At 38.0% G+C, this 17785-nt stretch overlaps 1 protein-coding gene across 9 annotated transcripts in view; it reads right to left on the bottom strand.

Annotated features, from left to right (window-relative positions):
• SNX24 (sorting nexin 24) overlaps window positions 1-17785 on the bottom strand; it is a 163256-nt gene that overhangs the window by 3106 nt on the left and 142365 nt on the right. For 5 of the 9 annotated variants that reach the window (XM_079145689.1, XM_079145686.1, XM_079145683.1 and 2 more), the window contains 4 exons: window positions 4996-5090; window positions 3590-3622; window positions 3010-3074; window positions 259-1595 (listed from right to left, as the gene is read on the bottom strand). In XM_079145689.1, coding sequence (XP_079001815.1) covers window positions 1432-1595; window positions 3010-3074; window positions 3590-3622; window positions 4996-5090 — 357 coding nt within the window. In that variant the 3' untranslated portion in view covers window positions 259-1431. Of the gene's footprint in view, window positions 1-258; window positions 1596-2041; window positions 2114-3009; window positions 3075-3589; window positions 3623-4378; window positions 5901-17785 lie in introns of those variants that run through there. The other 4 variants (XM_079145691.1, XM_079145684.1, XM_079145688.1 and 1 more) reach the window with 3 other exon arrangements.

The raw sequence follows: 17785 nt of genomic DNA, 5'->3' as shown, positions 1-17785 counted from the left end.
ATCTATGAAGCTATATTTAGCTTAAATAGAGTTAACTAAGTTTAGCAAAAAAGACATAACACTAAATACTATGAGTAGTCTATAGCACCATTAGTATGCCAGGGAGTAGCTCAAGGACAAGGAGAAAACACAGCAGGGCAGCTAGAGAGGCTGGGGATAGAGAGAGGGGAAGTCTGTGTGTGAAGAGGCCCTCTGAGGAAAGACCTGGATGAAGTGGCAGGAGACAGCCGTGAGGGTATCCAGGAGAGGGAATAAACTTACTGTCCACCCACAACTGAAGATGTGCTAGACACACACGTTTGAATGTGGGTGGTGGTGGTGGTGAGAGGGAGGCAGGACAGCTGGTTTGTGACCATTATTCAAGGATGCAAATAGGATGCTCTGATAAAAAGGGAATGGGATGAAGGTATTTTATTACAAGGTTGAGCCTACCAACTCGTGATCTGTGATCTGATAATTAGGGCTTCCCCGTGACCCCTCTTTCTTTTCATGTCTTCTATTTAAACTCTACTTAAACTCTGGGTTTTGGCTTTACCATATGCATGATAAAATGTCTGTTGACTTTTTTGCCACCTCAATGAGCAAATAAGATCCATGGCATGGGCAGAACTGTTATTCACTTTGATGTCCATTAATTTGAGAGTACACAGTGTGTAGTAATAGCTGGTACTTAATGTGTGCCAAACACAGGTCTATTTACTTTGTTTCACCCATCAGTATTAATACAATATCCATTATTGCTTAAGTTACTCAGGAAATTGTCCTAATACTTGTATCCCACTGAGAAGCAATGAGAAGAAACATAATTTGGAGTAAGGTTTGTTGTTGTGTTTGATGGAAAGGACATAGTCAACACATCTAAAGCTGATGAATGGCCAAGCAAGATGAAAAATAAAATCATCCAGAGGGTTTGGCTGCACTCTGGTCACTGGGGACCTTAGAAAGAGTTGTTCTGAATTTCCCAGAAAAATCAAAATGAAGACCAAAAGGCATGTTTTTCAATCTGTTACAAGGGTACTCTTTTGACTTCTGATGTTGAAAGCTAAGAAAATAGTATTCAATTATTACCATGTTATGAGAAGATAATGTCCAAATGTCTGAACTGTGAAAACAGACACTCCTCTGGCTTTTTGAAGGTTGATATATCTCCAGAGATATTTTCATGTTCAACATGCTCTGGAATAACAACTTCAACATCTTGCTAAGAGGCATCATAATACAAGAATGTGAGGTAAAGTAAAGTTTCTCTTCAAGTTATGTGTGAAAGATTTGTAAGAACATGTCATTAGTATGACTCCTTCTAAGGTAACAGGAATCTGACTTATGAGACCAGGTTGGCCAAAATTCCAAGAAAATAGATGTGATGACTGGCCCTCCCATTTCTGGTTCCATTTACTCTTCTAGAATGTCTTCCCCTTCTTGGTTGTCAAGTCAGGTGTACAGCATATAGTAGGTGCTGCTTAATAATGAGAGTGTCATAAATATCTTCACTCTTCCATTAAGTATCCTGGCTCTTCTTGTCCATGGTGATCCATTCTCTATACTTATGCAGGAATTTTGGTCAGACGCACAAAATACGTGAACATAAACAATACCTACAAAAAATACTTAGGTGGTCATTTTTAAGATAATACTTTACAAACCCTCCCTATTTAATCTATACTAGGTTGCATTAAGAATATTGGCTGGGGCTGGGGTTGTAGCTCAGTGGCAGAGTGCTTGCTTAGCATGTGTGAGGCACTGGATCCTCAGCACCATGTAAAAATAAATAAAGTTATCATGTCCATCTACAACTAAAATATTTTTAAAAAGAATATCTGCTAAATATAACATTTAATATAACATCTACTAATATAACATGCATATTTGTTAAACATGGGAAGCAAGAACTTAAGAGAAGCAATTATCTTCACTAAAAAGATTTTGTAAAAACAAAACAAAACAAAAAACACTGTGAAACTACTTATTACATCAAAAGCAGATCTGACCAAGGTGCTGAGGGGTTGCTCAACAGAGCAGGGCTATGTTTCAGCCACCTTACCTTCAGCTGACAGCCAAGTGGGTGATCTGAGGAAGGGCTCCCTTGCTACTGACAGCAGTCCCCTTTCTCTTGTTGGTGATAAGGTTTTATTGTCAGAAACAAGGAATGCTTTCAATGGATCATTTATCTACTGCTATCTGCTTGGTGTGCTATCTAGTGACTGTCAGAAACAATGGCTGAAAATTCACTTTATGCAAAAAAGTGAAGAAGGCAATTCAGACAACAAGGGATACACCCATCAACCATCTGAGACAGGGCAAGTCGGGACTTTCCTGAGTTCTAATGTTCTTATTGGCCAACAATACTACCTGCCCTGCCTATATATAAAGTTGCTAAGAAAATTAAATGAGATAATGTCTCAGAAGGTACTTATAGGGACCTGTGTAAGAGAACACTTTGAGAGGGACTCTGGGAAATTTGATTCTGTAGTACAGAGAAAGGACTCAGACTAAAAGACTGATTATTTTACTTAAATCAATTAATTACATTCAAAATTACAACTTTAAAAAATATATACTCAACCACCAAAGATGCTTCAATCTAAATGGGAGTAGAGAAACCCTTGACACACACACACACACACACACACACACACAGAGCTTTTGGGAAGCATTTTTGAAAAAGGTGATAGCCTTGAATTTGAACCCACAGCATCTGGATAAAAACAAGTAGATGCCCAAATAATACAACCAAAAAGAAAAAGAAAATTCAAGAATAAATATCTCTCCTCCTTACCCTTTCTTGGTCTAATTCAAAATAGACTAGTAAGAAAGAAAAATTACATTTCCTCCTAAAAGGCTGGCCCCAATTAAAATTCTAAATGTCTCTTAGACCAAGAGCACTGGTTTATTGGCAGATTATTAAGCCCTGGACCAATGTCACTCTGTTAGACCTGTATTAAAAACGTGGTTTATGTGGTGCAGGGTCAGATCAGTAAAGAGCTGTTAGCAGATGACAGGTTTGATTACCGCTGGCTGCAGGCAAGACGTATGGATCCCTGAGGAACAGCAGCACCGGCTGGTGGGACAGTTTGCTGGAAAGGTCAAGAACAGGCATGTCAGCATCAGGGGACGACGGTAAACAGAAAACACTACAAACTAGCTTTGAGGGGATCAAACTGCTGTGTGGGGACGGCTCAGGGTTTATGTATCTTACGGTGTGGGTGAATAATATCAAACACAGAGGGAACAGACTGGCACCGCACTCATCTGCTACACATTTCTTTGTGGAATCAGAAGCAGACATACAATCTTCACAACACATCACTGCTGAAAAGTACTTTCTTAAAAAATCTTGTAATATGGTCATAGATAAAACAGTATTCTTGTTACTCCCACGAAACAATGTAGGTCTTGTAATCATTCAGTCCTAATTATAATGGGTCACTCCTGTAACTCCCTATCAAATATTTATAATCTCAAAACCAACAAAGGCCTTCAGGAAAAACACAACTTTAAACAATTATACTAGATGTAATTAGACATTTAAGAAGACCACAGTCTTGTTCTTCCCCTGAATAACTCTTGCTTGACTAGTATGAGTTCTTACCTTGACTCTTCAGATTCTGTCTCATCAAAAGATCTAAATTTTTCATAAAAGAAAAGAAAAAGAAAAAGATCAAATAAGCTGGGTTAGTATTTACACCAACAAAGGCAAAAATGGCCAGTATTCTTAGAGCATTGAATTGGGATACATTAAAAAAAAAAAAAAAATGGAGCTTTAAGTTTGTACTGAGCCACAGCATGGCTGAGGACTCATCATAAAGAATCCTAAGGTCAGAAGATTCTTGGATTTCCATTTTACTGAAGATCACTCAAGAGATCCCACCTTTATTATTACTTTTGGGCTTGTGTAATGATGAGACAATTTCACTCACTCTCATTGCTAATGTCACCTCTTAGAGTACATACACATATATGAGCTTAAACTCTAGTAAACACAGGCACACAGGTTGGAACTGAACACACCAACAAACAGAGTATTAGGTAAGTGTGGTCTATAATTCTGGCACTGGGGCAAGTGGCCCTGAGGAAGCAGTTCTGGTGAGGAGCTGTGACAGGTGTATGCAGCTCCCACCCAGCAGACAGCTGGGGTTTCATACCATTCAGAGTGTGGCAGCTTGATAATCATGCAGTTGGTGTGACTCCTTTCAGGTGGGCTTGGAGGCAGTGAAAAATGGGTAAAACCTTTCCCTAATGACTCATTTCTCTGGAAACACATTTGCTCTGACGGCCTTCCGAGGTTAGTCAGCTCCAGCCATGTGCACAGCAGGGCAAGTGGTTTGTTTCAGAATTAATTCTGCAGGAGAGCCTTTGCAAACTGTTAGTGATATCAAACCTCTGGTTCCTTGGGGGACAGGGAATAGGATCTACAGTCCAGCTGTGAGGAGTTCCCATGGGAGAGGGAGCAGTGAAGAACAGTGAAGAAAGAGGGCTTGTCCTGGAAGGCCTGGGCTCTACCAGTACAAAGCAAGGGATCTCAGAAAAGGCACTGAATCCATGTGTTTGTGTTTTCATGACTGTAAAATGAGGGGAGTTGGATAAAATCATATCTAAAGTCTTTAGCATTTTAAAAAAATATAAGAAGATACACACCAAGGGAATATGGGCTTGGTTCAAGTATCCACAAATTAACAAACTGTCCCTAAATGAGCCATATGGATTCATAATTTCCATCATGTACCATTTCCCTATGCAACAGCATAATTTAAAAGGTCAGTTCTTCACATCTAAACATGAGTTAGTAAGCCTTGGCCATTTGGAAGCAAGATGGGGATGAGGACTAGGAGGGAATTCCTCTAATTACAAGTAGAGGGCGAGCAAGTGCCGTCCCAACCAAAAGACTGGGTGCAGCCAGTCTGCCCTCTGGGCACCACTCTGGGATATTTGTTAGGCCAATCAATTACTGAAGAATAACTAAAATCATACACCTGATATGTAAACAACAGTGCTTACCCACAACTTTCTGCCTTTGGTAGAGAGGGCAAGTGTCTCACATTTAGGAAATCAAGAAAGAGTTTGGGAAGTTCTTCATTTTCTAAAATGACAGCCTGTGAAAGCAGAAAACAGAATTAGAAATTGAAGTGAGGTTTGCTAGGCAATCAATCAAAGGAACTATATCAAAAAGTCATAACCGTCCATCAAAGTCCTTACCGGCAATATTCTCACAATCAATAGGAAGAGTGGTCCCCATTTTGCCCACCAAGAATTCAGGCTGACACATGTGCTATGCAGCGCTGACAAACACTGCACCTTATTTATTCACTCAGCTGGCATTCACAGAGCCCCTCCTATGCTTCAGATGTTAATGAAGGGACAAGACAGTGGGGAAGCTGCTACATCTGGTTCCTGGCTTCATGGAGATTCTAATCTGGAGTGAATATTTTTAACCCTAGGCACATCAATAATCCCACCAAGACATGTCATTAAATATTCCCTACTGAGTGATAAGTGGTCTCATGTACACACATATATTTCTACAAGGGACTGCTACTATTTAGGAATATTGTAAATAGTTATTTCTAACTGGAAGACTTAGTCAAAACCCTCAGCTATCACCTCTTTCGGCACTAGGTTCAACTGACATTTATTGCCGCGTGGAGAGCGCCACTTAAAGGGTCAGTAACAACTCTGCCTGCTAAGTATAAATCAGTGTGTATATTGAAAAAAAATCTATAGAGTTCCTTCATTTAAAGAGCTCTGCTAAATAGCTGGCATAATGGCATAAACATGTCAGTACTCAGAGATCTGCATTATGCAATTTCAAGGAGAAATCTGATGAACTATACAGTGCACTTTCATATTTACATATTTTTTTAAAAAATCTTCCAAGAATGTGTGAACTGATTACAAAATTGTGACCCCCCCCCTCCTTTTTTTCCCCTAAAATTAGAATTCTTTTTTAACATCATGGGAAATGTTTTTCCCCAATAAGCACATATTGTTTAAAGACTAATGAAAATTAAAGGTGAAATATCATCCACACAGCTAATCAGAAACAGGTAAGATGATGAACAAGATACAAAGCAAAAGAAAAAAATCAAATGCTGTGTATCTTACATATACACAATTCTCAGTAATATCTTGATTTTTATCTGTAATTTACATATAAGTTGCCTTATTTCTCATAAGGCTTTGGAATTGTTGCCCAGTTCAGGACTCAGATGAAATGAGGGACTCTATGAGTTGCCAGTCCTGCTAGGCTGAGCTACTAGTGCCCAAGCCTCTTGCTGTTCAGCGCCAGAGATGCATCGGGAATCAGCACCGTCAGGGGGTAGGGACTGTCACTATAACTCACAAAGTCCACTGTAGCCATGGAAGCTTAAGGAATAAAAGAGAAGAAAAGTGGAAATTCTACTTTATTCATTAAATATTTACTGGCATCTGTTACATAAAGGACTGGGACACAGCAGTAATTTCTATGGGTTCAAAGGAGCGTGGGTTGGTGGAGAAGACTAGTGATAAACAAGTATCCACACACACACAATTTCAAACTCAGAGTACGTTAATAGAATCAAAATACTCAAATGTTTTTCCATGTATCCATATATACATGTAAATACCTGTGTATATATACCATATATGTATATATAATACTCTTTCTCTTACCATAAAAATAGAAAACTGCAAAGTTCAAAAAATTAAAAAAAAAATGAACCTCTGCCCAGTAGCATAATTCCATTACTCTTACAATTAATTTCTTCCAAATCATTTGACCTTCATCGAAATTTTTACCTACCTAACGGGATTTTTGGAATGCCCAGAGGTCATTATTTCAGTGCCTGGTACTCAGAAGCTCTGGGAATTATCACACATAAGAAACTCCAAGGATTTTTTTGGCCAGGATACAAGTTGCAATGGTTATCAAGTTGTTACTGATATCTGTTTAAGAGGATGATATAATACCCATTTAAATAATAAAGCTTAACATTGTAACAAATGCAGAGCTGTTCACTGGGGCAATAGCTTTAATTATCTATACAAGTGGTAGCTTTCAGATTAAAAAAAGGGGGGGTATAACATTCTTATCTCCACCCCCACCTTTTTAAAATAAATTAAATCAATAACAAGTGTGGGACACTTTTAATGACCTGAACTACTTAATTTCCAGGATCTTTAGACATGTCATCCATCACTGCAGTATGGAGGAAGACATCTCTTGAGTGTTCAGGGGGTTACTTTGGTTTTATTAATGCAAGATTTAGGGAATTTTAACAAGGTGAATTGTTTATTTGCCTTGACAGATTGGCTTACAATGCACTGGCTACATCTACAGCATGATCATTAATGACAAAAGACAGGCAAAAAGCTGTTTACACTGCAACACAGGGACGGGAATTAATCCTGGTCAGCCTCCCCAGAGTTCTCCAAATAGATGATCACATTGTTTTAGGTAACATACACTGGCAAAAAAAGGATACAGAAAACTCCAGAAACTTGTATTTATTTTTGTTCCCTGAATATTGTCAATTAATATTTCCCAGAAAACAATGACCAAAATGTTCTTCAGGATTTACAGTCATAAAGAAGGAAGCACTGGAAGGGGAGGGGGGCTAGTTAAGCAATCAGTTATGTGGGCAGGAACATTTCCTTAACTCTGTTAAGAAAATTAGTATGAAAAGAATTAATACTTAAGTCCAAACAGAGATGAAGAATAATATAGCAGAATTTACCTAATTTAATATAAAATGTACAAGTGAAACGACTGTCATTAATTAGTACAGAGATGCAAAAGAGGAATTAAATTAGTTCAACCAAATCTTTCTGTTCATAAACACATGATCTCACTCAGGAGAGACTGAACAGTGAAGTGGGGCCTCACAACTGTTCCACTGACTTGGTCTTCGTTTCTTGAGAGTTGCTGCTGGGGAGGGATTGCCCCTTCTCAAAGCTGCACCCTGGCTCATCCCAGGAACTCAGGACCCTCATCTGGTTTGGATCACCTAGCTTTATTCCACAAAGAAGCTCTTAATTTTTTTAAAAAAAATCACATTTTTGAATTAAAAAAATCATATTTCCCCATTGTTTTAGATAGCTTATCTTTATTTTTGATTAATCTTCAACAGTTAGTCATTTTATTCTTTATAGAGGCAGCGTGGTGTATGAAGCATGTGGGCGTTAGAGCAAGACTTGGGTTCAAATGCTTCCTCTGTTACCTTAAAGGGAGATGTCTCCAAGAGTCTCTGGTACACAATTAACATTTGAGAGGTGTTAATTTTCTTTCCTTTGATCATTTTTGTTGAATCAATGCCCAACCACCTATTTTATCCATTTTGGAAGTTCAGATTATTGTCCATCTAGTGAAAAGAGCTTCTTAGTCTTCTGTGATTCATGGATCGGTTTGAAAACTGGATAAAAGTTGAGCAGCTTGCTTGGTAACAAATACACAAACATTTATAATGGTGCTTTCAGGGAGGAGGCTCTCTGACCACTGGCAGCCCCGTGAAGGACACCTACTTCTAGCTCAACTGTGGCAGTCACACTGTTGGGTGCACTTATTTGGCTGGGCATCTGACACCCAGGCAGGCCTGTGCTGAATGCCAGCTCCCTAAAGACACACTGGCCTTCCTGCTGCCGTTTTCTACTCTGTCAATTAGAACCCCGCTGGAGTGTGTGCTGCTGGGCTATTAGAACTCATTAATGTTTCCAACCCTGGGATGCAGTTGAAAATATTTATCTGGCAGTAAGACTACCGTGGCAAAGGATTCTTTCTGATAGACTAAAATCTACTTTACCCGTTCTAGAAAGTAGTTTATATTTGTGGCTTCTGAGTCTTCTACATACAACTAAGAAATGCAACAATCAGCAGTGGGGAGGGTTCCTAAAGTTGAAAAAAAAATGTTATGGAAAATCATTTTAAACTCTATTGCTGCTGGGCCAGGGTACAAATCACAGCTGGTGAAAACTAGTCTACTGCACCTGTTAGGAGAGGGGCATTTTGAACTGCGGGGCAGTGAAGGGTCCTGGGTCCAAGGCTGTCTAATCCATTACCTATTGACTCTGCTGCTTGAGTTCTGGTGCAAGCTGGCATGCATGGCCCAGTCATGAAATCATGCAGTAAGACATCAGAAATAAAAATGAACATGAGAAGTTGGAGAAAAAGCTAGAAATAAATCCTACTATAAGCAATGAGTAAAATACTGCAAGAGGCAGAATGAATTACCCAGAGGCCGGACAGAGTGGCTGTACGTGGGCAAGTGCTGTGGGTCTCAAGTGGTAGATCACCAAGAAGTGCTGCTCTCACAAGGTGTCAAATGAGCTGAATCATCTTCTCCTCCCCTTTAGTGCAATATGACCAAGCCCCCAAACAAGAAGAAATAAGAATAAATTTAGGAAGAAACTCACACTTGGTGAGGTTCCCCCACTAGTGGGTACTACTAGTATAGTGAAATGAGGCAGAGAGGGCTGAGGGGAAATGATCTTTAAGTTGGCTAACCATTCTGTTAAGGAGGTGGCCCCTGGTTCCCCAGCATGTTCAAAGCTGTTGGAACAAGAAGAAAGTATGTCCCAACCAACAGGGAAGAAGTCTATCGCTAAGCCTATACAAAGTGGCACATGTATGGGCAGAGAAGGCGTCAAAGAATGTCTAAATAACGTGGGCCCTTTAATACATGTGCAGATGGGAGATGCTACAGGATTAACAGGAAGAAATTTCCAAGCAATTCATCACTTAGGAATATACTTAGACTGAAAATTAGATAATTAAGATGGCATAAGAAATGAGGTTAAATCAAAGAATTGTAATAAGTGTATGAGATCCTACATGACACACTTTGACTCTACTACATCCAACTGATAAATATTAAAATTTGGCAATTAAGTATATTTTGTAAGAAGCAAAAAAATTATTTTCTTTATACAGTGTTACTCACTTTCATAAGAACAAATGATTTCCCTTAAAACAGACCAGATGATCCTTTAGAAATATCACTTGAAAATGTAAATAATAAGAAAAAAAAATCTCATAATCTACAAAAGCATTAACAAAAAAGTTGCCTAAATGAGGCAGAAAGACATCATTGCTACGAGCTCAGTGTTTACTCTAGGAGAAATGTCTTTTTTATTGAAAAGGTGCAATTATCATCATGTAACACAAATCACAAAATCCTGATTTTTCTACCTTATCAGCTTTATAAAATCATGTTCCCAAAGGATACCATTGATTAGTTGCACATGTTCTTTCTGTGACATCCCAAATACTTAATTGTCAGTTATCTTTTCTTCTTCAGTGCATAAAATGTAGTCACAAAATTACAGAGGGACTTGTTCTGCCTTAACCTTCTCGAGATGCCATCATACAGTAGAAAACACTGGTAAAATATCACAGGATAACGCCATCCGACGAGGGAGACATATAAACACTGTAATGATTTCCCACGAGTTTCCATTTTAGAAAATTGTCACTAAGGCGAGCATAAACGGTGACACATCTCCACCGAGGACACAGTGAAATCGAACGCTGGCATTCTAGTTAGGTCCAAACCTACCCAGCAGCCAATTATAACAGGAACAGAACATCTTGTTGAAAACTTGGACAAGACCACTTTGCTAACCTTCCACGATCACTGCACAAAGCTGTGTTGTTTTCACCAGTTGGATCCTTTTATTCCTTTTTCAAAATGTGAAACACACACACACACACACACACACACCTTTTCCCCATTGTCTATCAATATTGCTATAAACTGTAGGGAATCTCCCTGTCACAAAAACCAGGATACTGAACCAAGTCAGAAGGTTTACAAGAGTCCTTTAAACCCCTTTCCCATTCCATCTAGTTTGGTTTGAAATGTCTGATTTGGGGGGTGACAAAGTTCACCACGACAGTTTTTCCTTTCTTCACCATGAAAGATGCTTCAAACCATACCTATTTCAGAGGTGCTGCTAAGAACAGGAAGAGAGAAAAATCAATACCTCCTCACTGCAGTAAGTGGGCTACAGTGTCACTGTCCTCTGGGACCCAAACCTACTAGCTCACAGAGGCTTTGCAGTCCTCAGTCTTAAACAGACATACATCCTATCACTTGCTCACCATTTCACAAAATGAACCACAGTAAGGTTAGCAAGGAACACTTTTAAAAATCCATCCAGTAAACAGAAAGAAGGATAAAGATCATCTGAAAAATAAAAATCAGGTGGTGCGTCTCAAGAGCCCACTGCACCCTTTTTTGTTTGCAAGGGACACCATTCCCAAGATGTGTCCACCCTGTGTCTCAGTAAAAACTGTACTAGTCATGGAATTTAAACAGATATCTGCTAGGATTTCACAGGGCTTTACAGATGATGGTGCAATGAATCTGTGGACCTGCCCTAAAAACTGAAAGCTAAAAAGGGCCTATTTAAGGAATAATGAATCTGTGCAAAGAAATAATGTAATAGGGCATAAGAAGATTTGAAAAACTAGAATATCACTTCTGAATAATGTGACTGAAAAGATAAAACTAACTACAAAATAGTAGAAACTGGAAAATCCACTATCTTTTTTAGGTATGTTAAGATCAAAGCTTATGCTGTATATTTCTGGATTATCTTTTCATAGAAAAAATTTATCCTCTATGAAGTACAAGCATGATGTTGAGGATACAATATTTAGCCAGACAAACATGGCCTTGCTCTCCCAGGGCTTACCATCTGATGGGGGCAAGGTGGACAGTGTTCCAATAGTCATAATAAATGAATGTGAAATTACAAATTTAGTACCTTGAATGGAAGTAGCTAGTTTCCTTAATCATTGTTACAAAGCACACTTATTAACCTGTGGCGTGAAGGAAAGCTTCCCCAGGGAAGTGGCCTTTGAGATGAGAGTCGAATGCGTCCAAGAGGGTAAAGGGAATGGGATATTCCAAACACAAAGCACAGCTTGTTCAGAGGTCTGTGAAGGTGGAAGCATGATAGTAGAAAAACTGAAAGGCAGCTACAGAAAATAATGACATGGAGGAATAAAATGGGAGAACTGGAGCTGGAGAGGTTGGGTGGGGTTTCTGGGTCATGGGAAGGAATTTGCCTTTTTTGCTGAGTCAATTTGGGGGACATCAAGTAATCGTATAAGGATGGATGGTGGGCAGGGTATCTAGGTGTACATGACATGATCTGAATTCCTCAGATAAAATGGTCTTACATGCAGTCCTTTCTTTGGTTATCTTTAAAATGCTTCTTAATCAATCCACTGAGTTAATTTTTAAAAATTTTTTTTAGTTGTTGATGGACCTTTATTTTATTTATTTATATGTGGTGATGAGAACTGAACCCACTTGCTAGGCAAGTGCTCTGCCACTGAGCCACAACCCCAGCCCCTAATTTTAATAATTATATTTTTAATTTTATATTGGTTCATTTTCAAATCCACCTGTTCTGTTTTTCTTGGATTTTTGGTCTTTTCTTAGGCCTTCTATTTTAAACATGTTTTGGTATCCATTAAATTGTTGTTTTACTTCAAGTCCTTGGGATCTAATCTTGCTGGTGTTATGTGTATGTCTTGACTCATTCATAGCTGCTGATTTTTTTCTGTGTACTGTAGTTTTGGTACATGAGCTCATCTTCAATAGGACTTTATCTACAGGAATCCACTGAAGACCAAGTTCAAGGTATGTCCTCTTTAAATGATTTTGTTTCTGTTCTTAATAATCATAAGAATACAATCTGATTTGAGCCAATGATTACATTAATTTTCTAAGCTGCGCCTTCTGAGACCATGCAGGTACTGAAAAATGTAAGCTCTAACCTCTCAAGAAACATTGTTAAGAAGCATTAGGAAAACTTTTTTCCATGCTCAGTGAATTCTTCATATAGGTTAATATTCTCAAAAGTGGGTTATAGACTATAGAGAGTTAATCCTTACCTTTAATTGTGATTGAAAAGTTCAGAACCTTTATTTGTACTTATGTTAATTACAAAATAAAGAAATTGGTCTTTTCTAATTTTAACATGTATGGGTTTATAGTTGTTCACATATAAAATCTTTAAAGAGAGTGCAATCTTCAAACATTTTTTATTGACAAAGATGTAGAGTGCTAGGTTAGTAGACTTTGCTTCTCACTATAGCATGGTAAAGAGTTAATAATAGCCAGTGAACCAACCAACACCACTTGAAGCGGTCTCTAATCTTAGCTCACTCTGAGGCAAGCTAGGTGAGGGTGCAGCTGTACTATTGGAAAAGTCCTTCCCAACTCTTTACAACTGGTCAAAACTACCTCATCTTTCAAGTCAGGCCAAGTCATGTTTCCCTTAGGAAACTTTCCCCAAACCTCTAGTGGACTAAGTTATCTTTTGGGGAATTTTTTTTTTTTTTTTTTTTTTTTTTTTTTTTTTTTTTTTTGGTAAGAGAATCAGTTTATGACATATGATGATTTGATGATTAATGCTGGGTTGAATCAAATTAACTTTCAATAATTTTAACCAAACAAATATGGCAATTTTCATGTGGCTTACAACAATATTTACTTAATGCCTATTCTCTGCCAGGCTTTTTATCATATTTAGTTCTCACAATATGATAAGACATTATCATTACCCAAATTCTACATATGAATTGGGGCTCAAAAAGGCTAAATTACTTATGTAGTTTCCCAAAACATAAGGGACAGTCACAATTGAAACCCAGGTCTCTCAAGTTCCAAACTACTATTTATTTATTTATTTATTTATTTATTTAGTGTTGCTGGGGATTGAACCTGACTGAGCTATATCCCCAGCTCCCAAACTACTATTTAAATGGATGAAGTGATTCAGATTCATTAATTTCACAAATATTTATTGGCACTTACTGAATGTACAAATGTTCTATGCTCCACAGTTTAGCTTCTTACTGAATTTTCTTGAAACCTCTCACCTTTCCTTATATGTATTTTTTTATTAGTATTTATAAGCTTAATTTGTAACAGATAAATTTAAGGCAGCAATTGAAATTAGCTCCTTTATATCCATGTTTATAGCAGCACAATTCACAGTAGCCAAACTGCGGAACCAGCCTAAGTGTCTATTAATGGATAAATGGATAAAGAAAATGTGGTGTACAGATACAATGGAGTTTTATGCAGCCATGAAGAATGAAATTATATCATTTACGGAAGAATAGATGGAACTTGAGAACATTATGTTAAGCGAAATAAAAACTCAGAAGGTCAAACATTATGTTTTCTCTCACACCTGTACGTTAGAGAGGTAAAGGAAAAGAAAGATGATGGGGGGGGGGTGTCATGAAAATCAAAGGGAGATCAGCAAAGGAGAGAAACCAGGGGAAGGGACCAGAGAAGGGAGAAGGAAAAAAATATAAAAAAGAAATTGGCTCCTTTAAATACATTCTTGATTTTCCTTTGACTTTAAATTTATCTTAAGACCTCAACTAATTCTTACAAATATATAAAGGCTTCCAGAAGAAGAAAGGCAATAAATTCCACTAATCCCTCATAAAATTTAAAAAACTGAAAATAACGCAAAAGAAAAACAAAAGGATCTGGCCTCATAACATTTCAAAACTTATTTGACAAATTCTGACCAGCTCAATTTCTTTTCCACAAATGATTGGGTCAAATAACTTTAAATCTGTGTATGTGGACTGGAATGTAGTGCAGTGGTAGAGCACTTGCTTACCATGCTCAAGGCCTTGGGTTCAATCCCCAGCATTGCACACAGTAAAATAAAATAGTCATATAACATATACATGTGATCCATTTAAATTGCCTGTGTCTAATAAAAATGTGCCTCAACTATACATTATAGATAACACCAGACATTTTATTGATGCAATAGAAAAGAAATTCTAAAAGCAATTATAAACTGGCCACTTCTCTGAAAGTCAAAACTAAGATCAGTGAACTAACTTACACATTTGAATAAAATGGTATGTTACCAAGCAAACCAAAGTTGATTCAATAATTAAATAATGTAGTAAGGCACTAATTGAAATACAAATTATAGAGTATGCTTATGGAAGTGCTGTCTTATTACTTAAAAGAAGAAATGAGAATCACAGGTAAGCTTGTAAGATGTTGCCTGGAAGTAGCCTCAGGAGACCAGATTTTAATGAAAGATTTACAATTAGCATAGCCATGGGTGTTGATGAATTGATGTTTTTAAAGTGCTTAAAGTGCTGGAAAACAATCTTCTCTCTCAAGTCCCTTATATGTTCCTCCAACTACCTAGTTTATTCTTCTGATTTATTTAATGTTCTTTTTCTTTATATACTGCACACTTTGACCCAACTCCAGCACAGCTGGGTTTCAAGTGGTATAATTTAAATGGATTAGGCATTCCTAGGTACACACATTCCTGTTGCACTGTATAAGACATAGTGTACTGGGTTAACATCATTTTTTTCTTTTTAACGAAGAACTTCAATACCATTTTATATTTATCCAGTTATAAACACTGCATTGAGTCACCTACTTAAATGCTACAGTATTCAATTAAAGTTTTACATGAATTTAGCAACTCTTGGCAAAGCTTGAAGTGCACAGCACTTAGTGTGAACACAGTGGGAAATGGCTAGAGAGTGTGACAAGATACTTATTTCAAGATATGTAGAAAGTCCTCAGAGAAACAATACAAAGAATGAAAAGTGGCCTTTGTGGAGGCAGCTCAGAGGTCTAAAGTTAAAAACAAATCTATATAGAAATGGTAAAGAAAAGTGGAAGCAGGTGCTTGGCTCTTCACTGCAACAAAAAAAAATATGATGACCTTGTTCACACAAACACACAGGAAGGCCAAGAGCAGCCCCAAAGGACAACACCAAGGGGGACAGAGCACAAACACAGAAAGATGAGAAATGACGCCTGTATGTATGGAGCTGCTAATTACTGCATAGTAAGTCCAAGCTGGAACCTGTTCTCTGAGGGCTTGGAGGGAATACTCCAACCCTCATGCCAAACCCAGCACCCAAATACATCCTCCAGTAACTTGGAGTTGAATTAAGACATTTATTGAGGGACCTATATCTAATAATGAGCATGAACCCTCTCCTGGGAGCTTTACAGATGGTACCAGCTTTTTCCTGACAGGCCCCAGGCGTCGCCAGGAAGTAGGCACAGAGTGACTGCATGAAAGCCTCTCCACCTGGATTCTCTGCCTGCTGCCTGCCACTGGAGGTGTGGCACCCACAGACAGCGTGTTTCCAAGATCCAGCCTCCCCCTCTTCCGTATTAATGGAATACCAGTTTTGTTGGGGTGTGTGGCAAGGTGTCAAGTCAAAAGAGCAAATAACAAAAACCAATGAAAATAACAACTCTTCCCACAGTGTTTCCCAGTTCCCTTTGGCTTGTGATGCAGATCTGGTCAATAAGATGTCTATTGGGAGTCACAGACTGGGAGAGATCAACCAGCTTCCTTAAAGTGAACGTCCCCCAGACTCCACTGACCTTCATCTTTTTTGCTCATTTCTTTACCCTTTTCCTCCTTCCTCTCGCTGGAATGTGGACATGATCTCTGAGCTTAGCTGCTGTTTTGTGATTATGAAGGAAAGGAGAGAAGGATCAAAGATCTCCAATCCCTGCTCATCTTGAACCAATGAACTAAAAAAAATCATGATTACTTACCACTGTACTTCTCAATACTTGAAAAACCTCAATCTTTGTTAAGTCCTTTTACTTGGGTGGTTATCTGTGCTATAATACTAACAGAGACTTCTTGCTTGTGTGCAGACATGCAGTGAACGAGAGATAGAGGAGACACCAATTCTGTTTATCTATTTTTAATGTACCACCTTAGTATTGGATAGAATACTTAGAAAAAAAGAGAAATAAAAGCAACCTTGATACACTATCTTTAATTTACTACTTTAAAAAGTCTATGACATAAGAATAACAAATATAAAATGAACAAGAAATGAGGTTTACATATACATTGCCCTGTCCATAAAAAGCAAGGAAAGACCAATGTATGAAAAACTTGCATGCCTAACTCAGCAGGTGTCAAGAACACAGGTTATAAGACAGTAAAGAAATAAGTTTATAGTTAATGGGATGAAACTAAACAAAGAAATATGTAAGCTGATTATTTAGAAAAATGTCCTCCCAAATTGGGTCTTTTAAACAAATCTAAGATAGTGTTCCTAATGGAAATGGTGTGTTTCATTAAACTTATTCTAAAAAGGATCATCCAAATCACTGTGGAATGAGCCATAGGGAATAATTCAGCATTATCTGGTGGAAAAAAAATACCATTTACTTTAATAGGTCTTTTTAATCACAAATTTTATGATCTTTTAACAGTTTTCTATTAAGAACAATTAAAGAGAGCCAGCAAGGATTTACTAGTAGGTTAAAATGACTATATCTTCAAGCAGAAGTTTTGTATCTTGAAGATCTCAGATAAATTTGAGGGAGAAACTCGTTTATTTAAAAAAATAAAGCAGCAGCAGCAGTAGTCATAAGACATGCCTCTTATGTCTCAAGATAACCTTTATGGGTTCATGGGTTCATTTCTATCTCCTGCCCATGGCTGTCCCAGGATAGGGCTGCTGAGAGACTAGACATTACCTGGGTTGGGCAGAGGTTCAGGAGATAATCAAAAGAACTACCAAATACCATGGAGAGGCCAGCACAGCCAGACTCAACTCAGTCACCCGCATACCTATCCTGTCCAACTATGCCCAAAAAGGGGGCTGGGTAGTTCTTGGGATCTGGTGGCAATTCCTGCCAACACTTCTTTATGTACATTTCTCTAGCTGGGTGTGATCAACCTTGAGCAGCCAGTAATCAAGGGAAAATAGCATTTATTATTTTATAGTTACCTAGAAATGAAGGGTAGGTAA

Source organism: Sciurus vulgaris, assembly GCF_902686455.1.
Source record: "Sciurus vulgaris genome assembly, chromosome: 6".
Taxonomy (NCBI): domain Eukaryota; kingdom Metazoa; phylum Chordata; class Mammalia; order Rodentia; family Sciuridae; genus Sciurus; species Sciurus vulgaris.
This window is presented reverse-complemented; position numbering and strand designations above follow the sequence as displayed.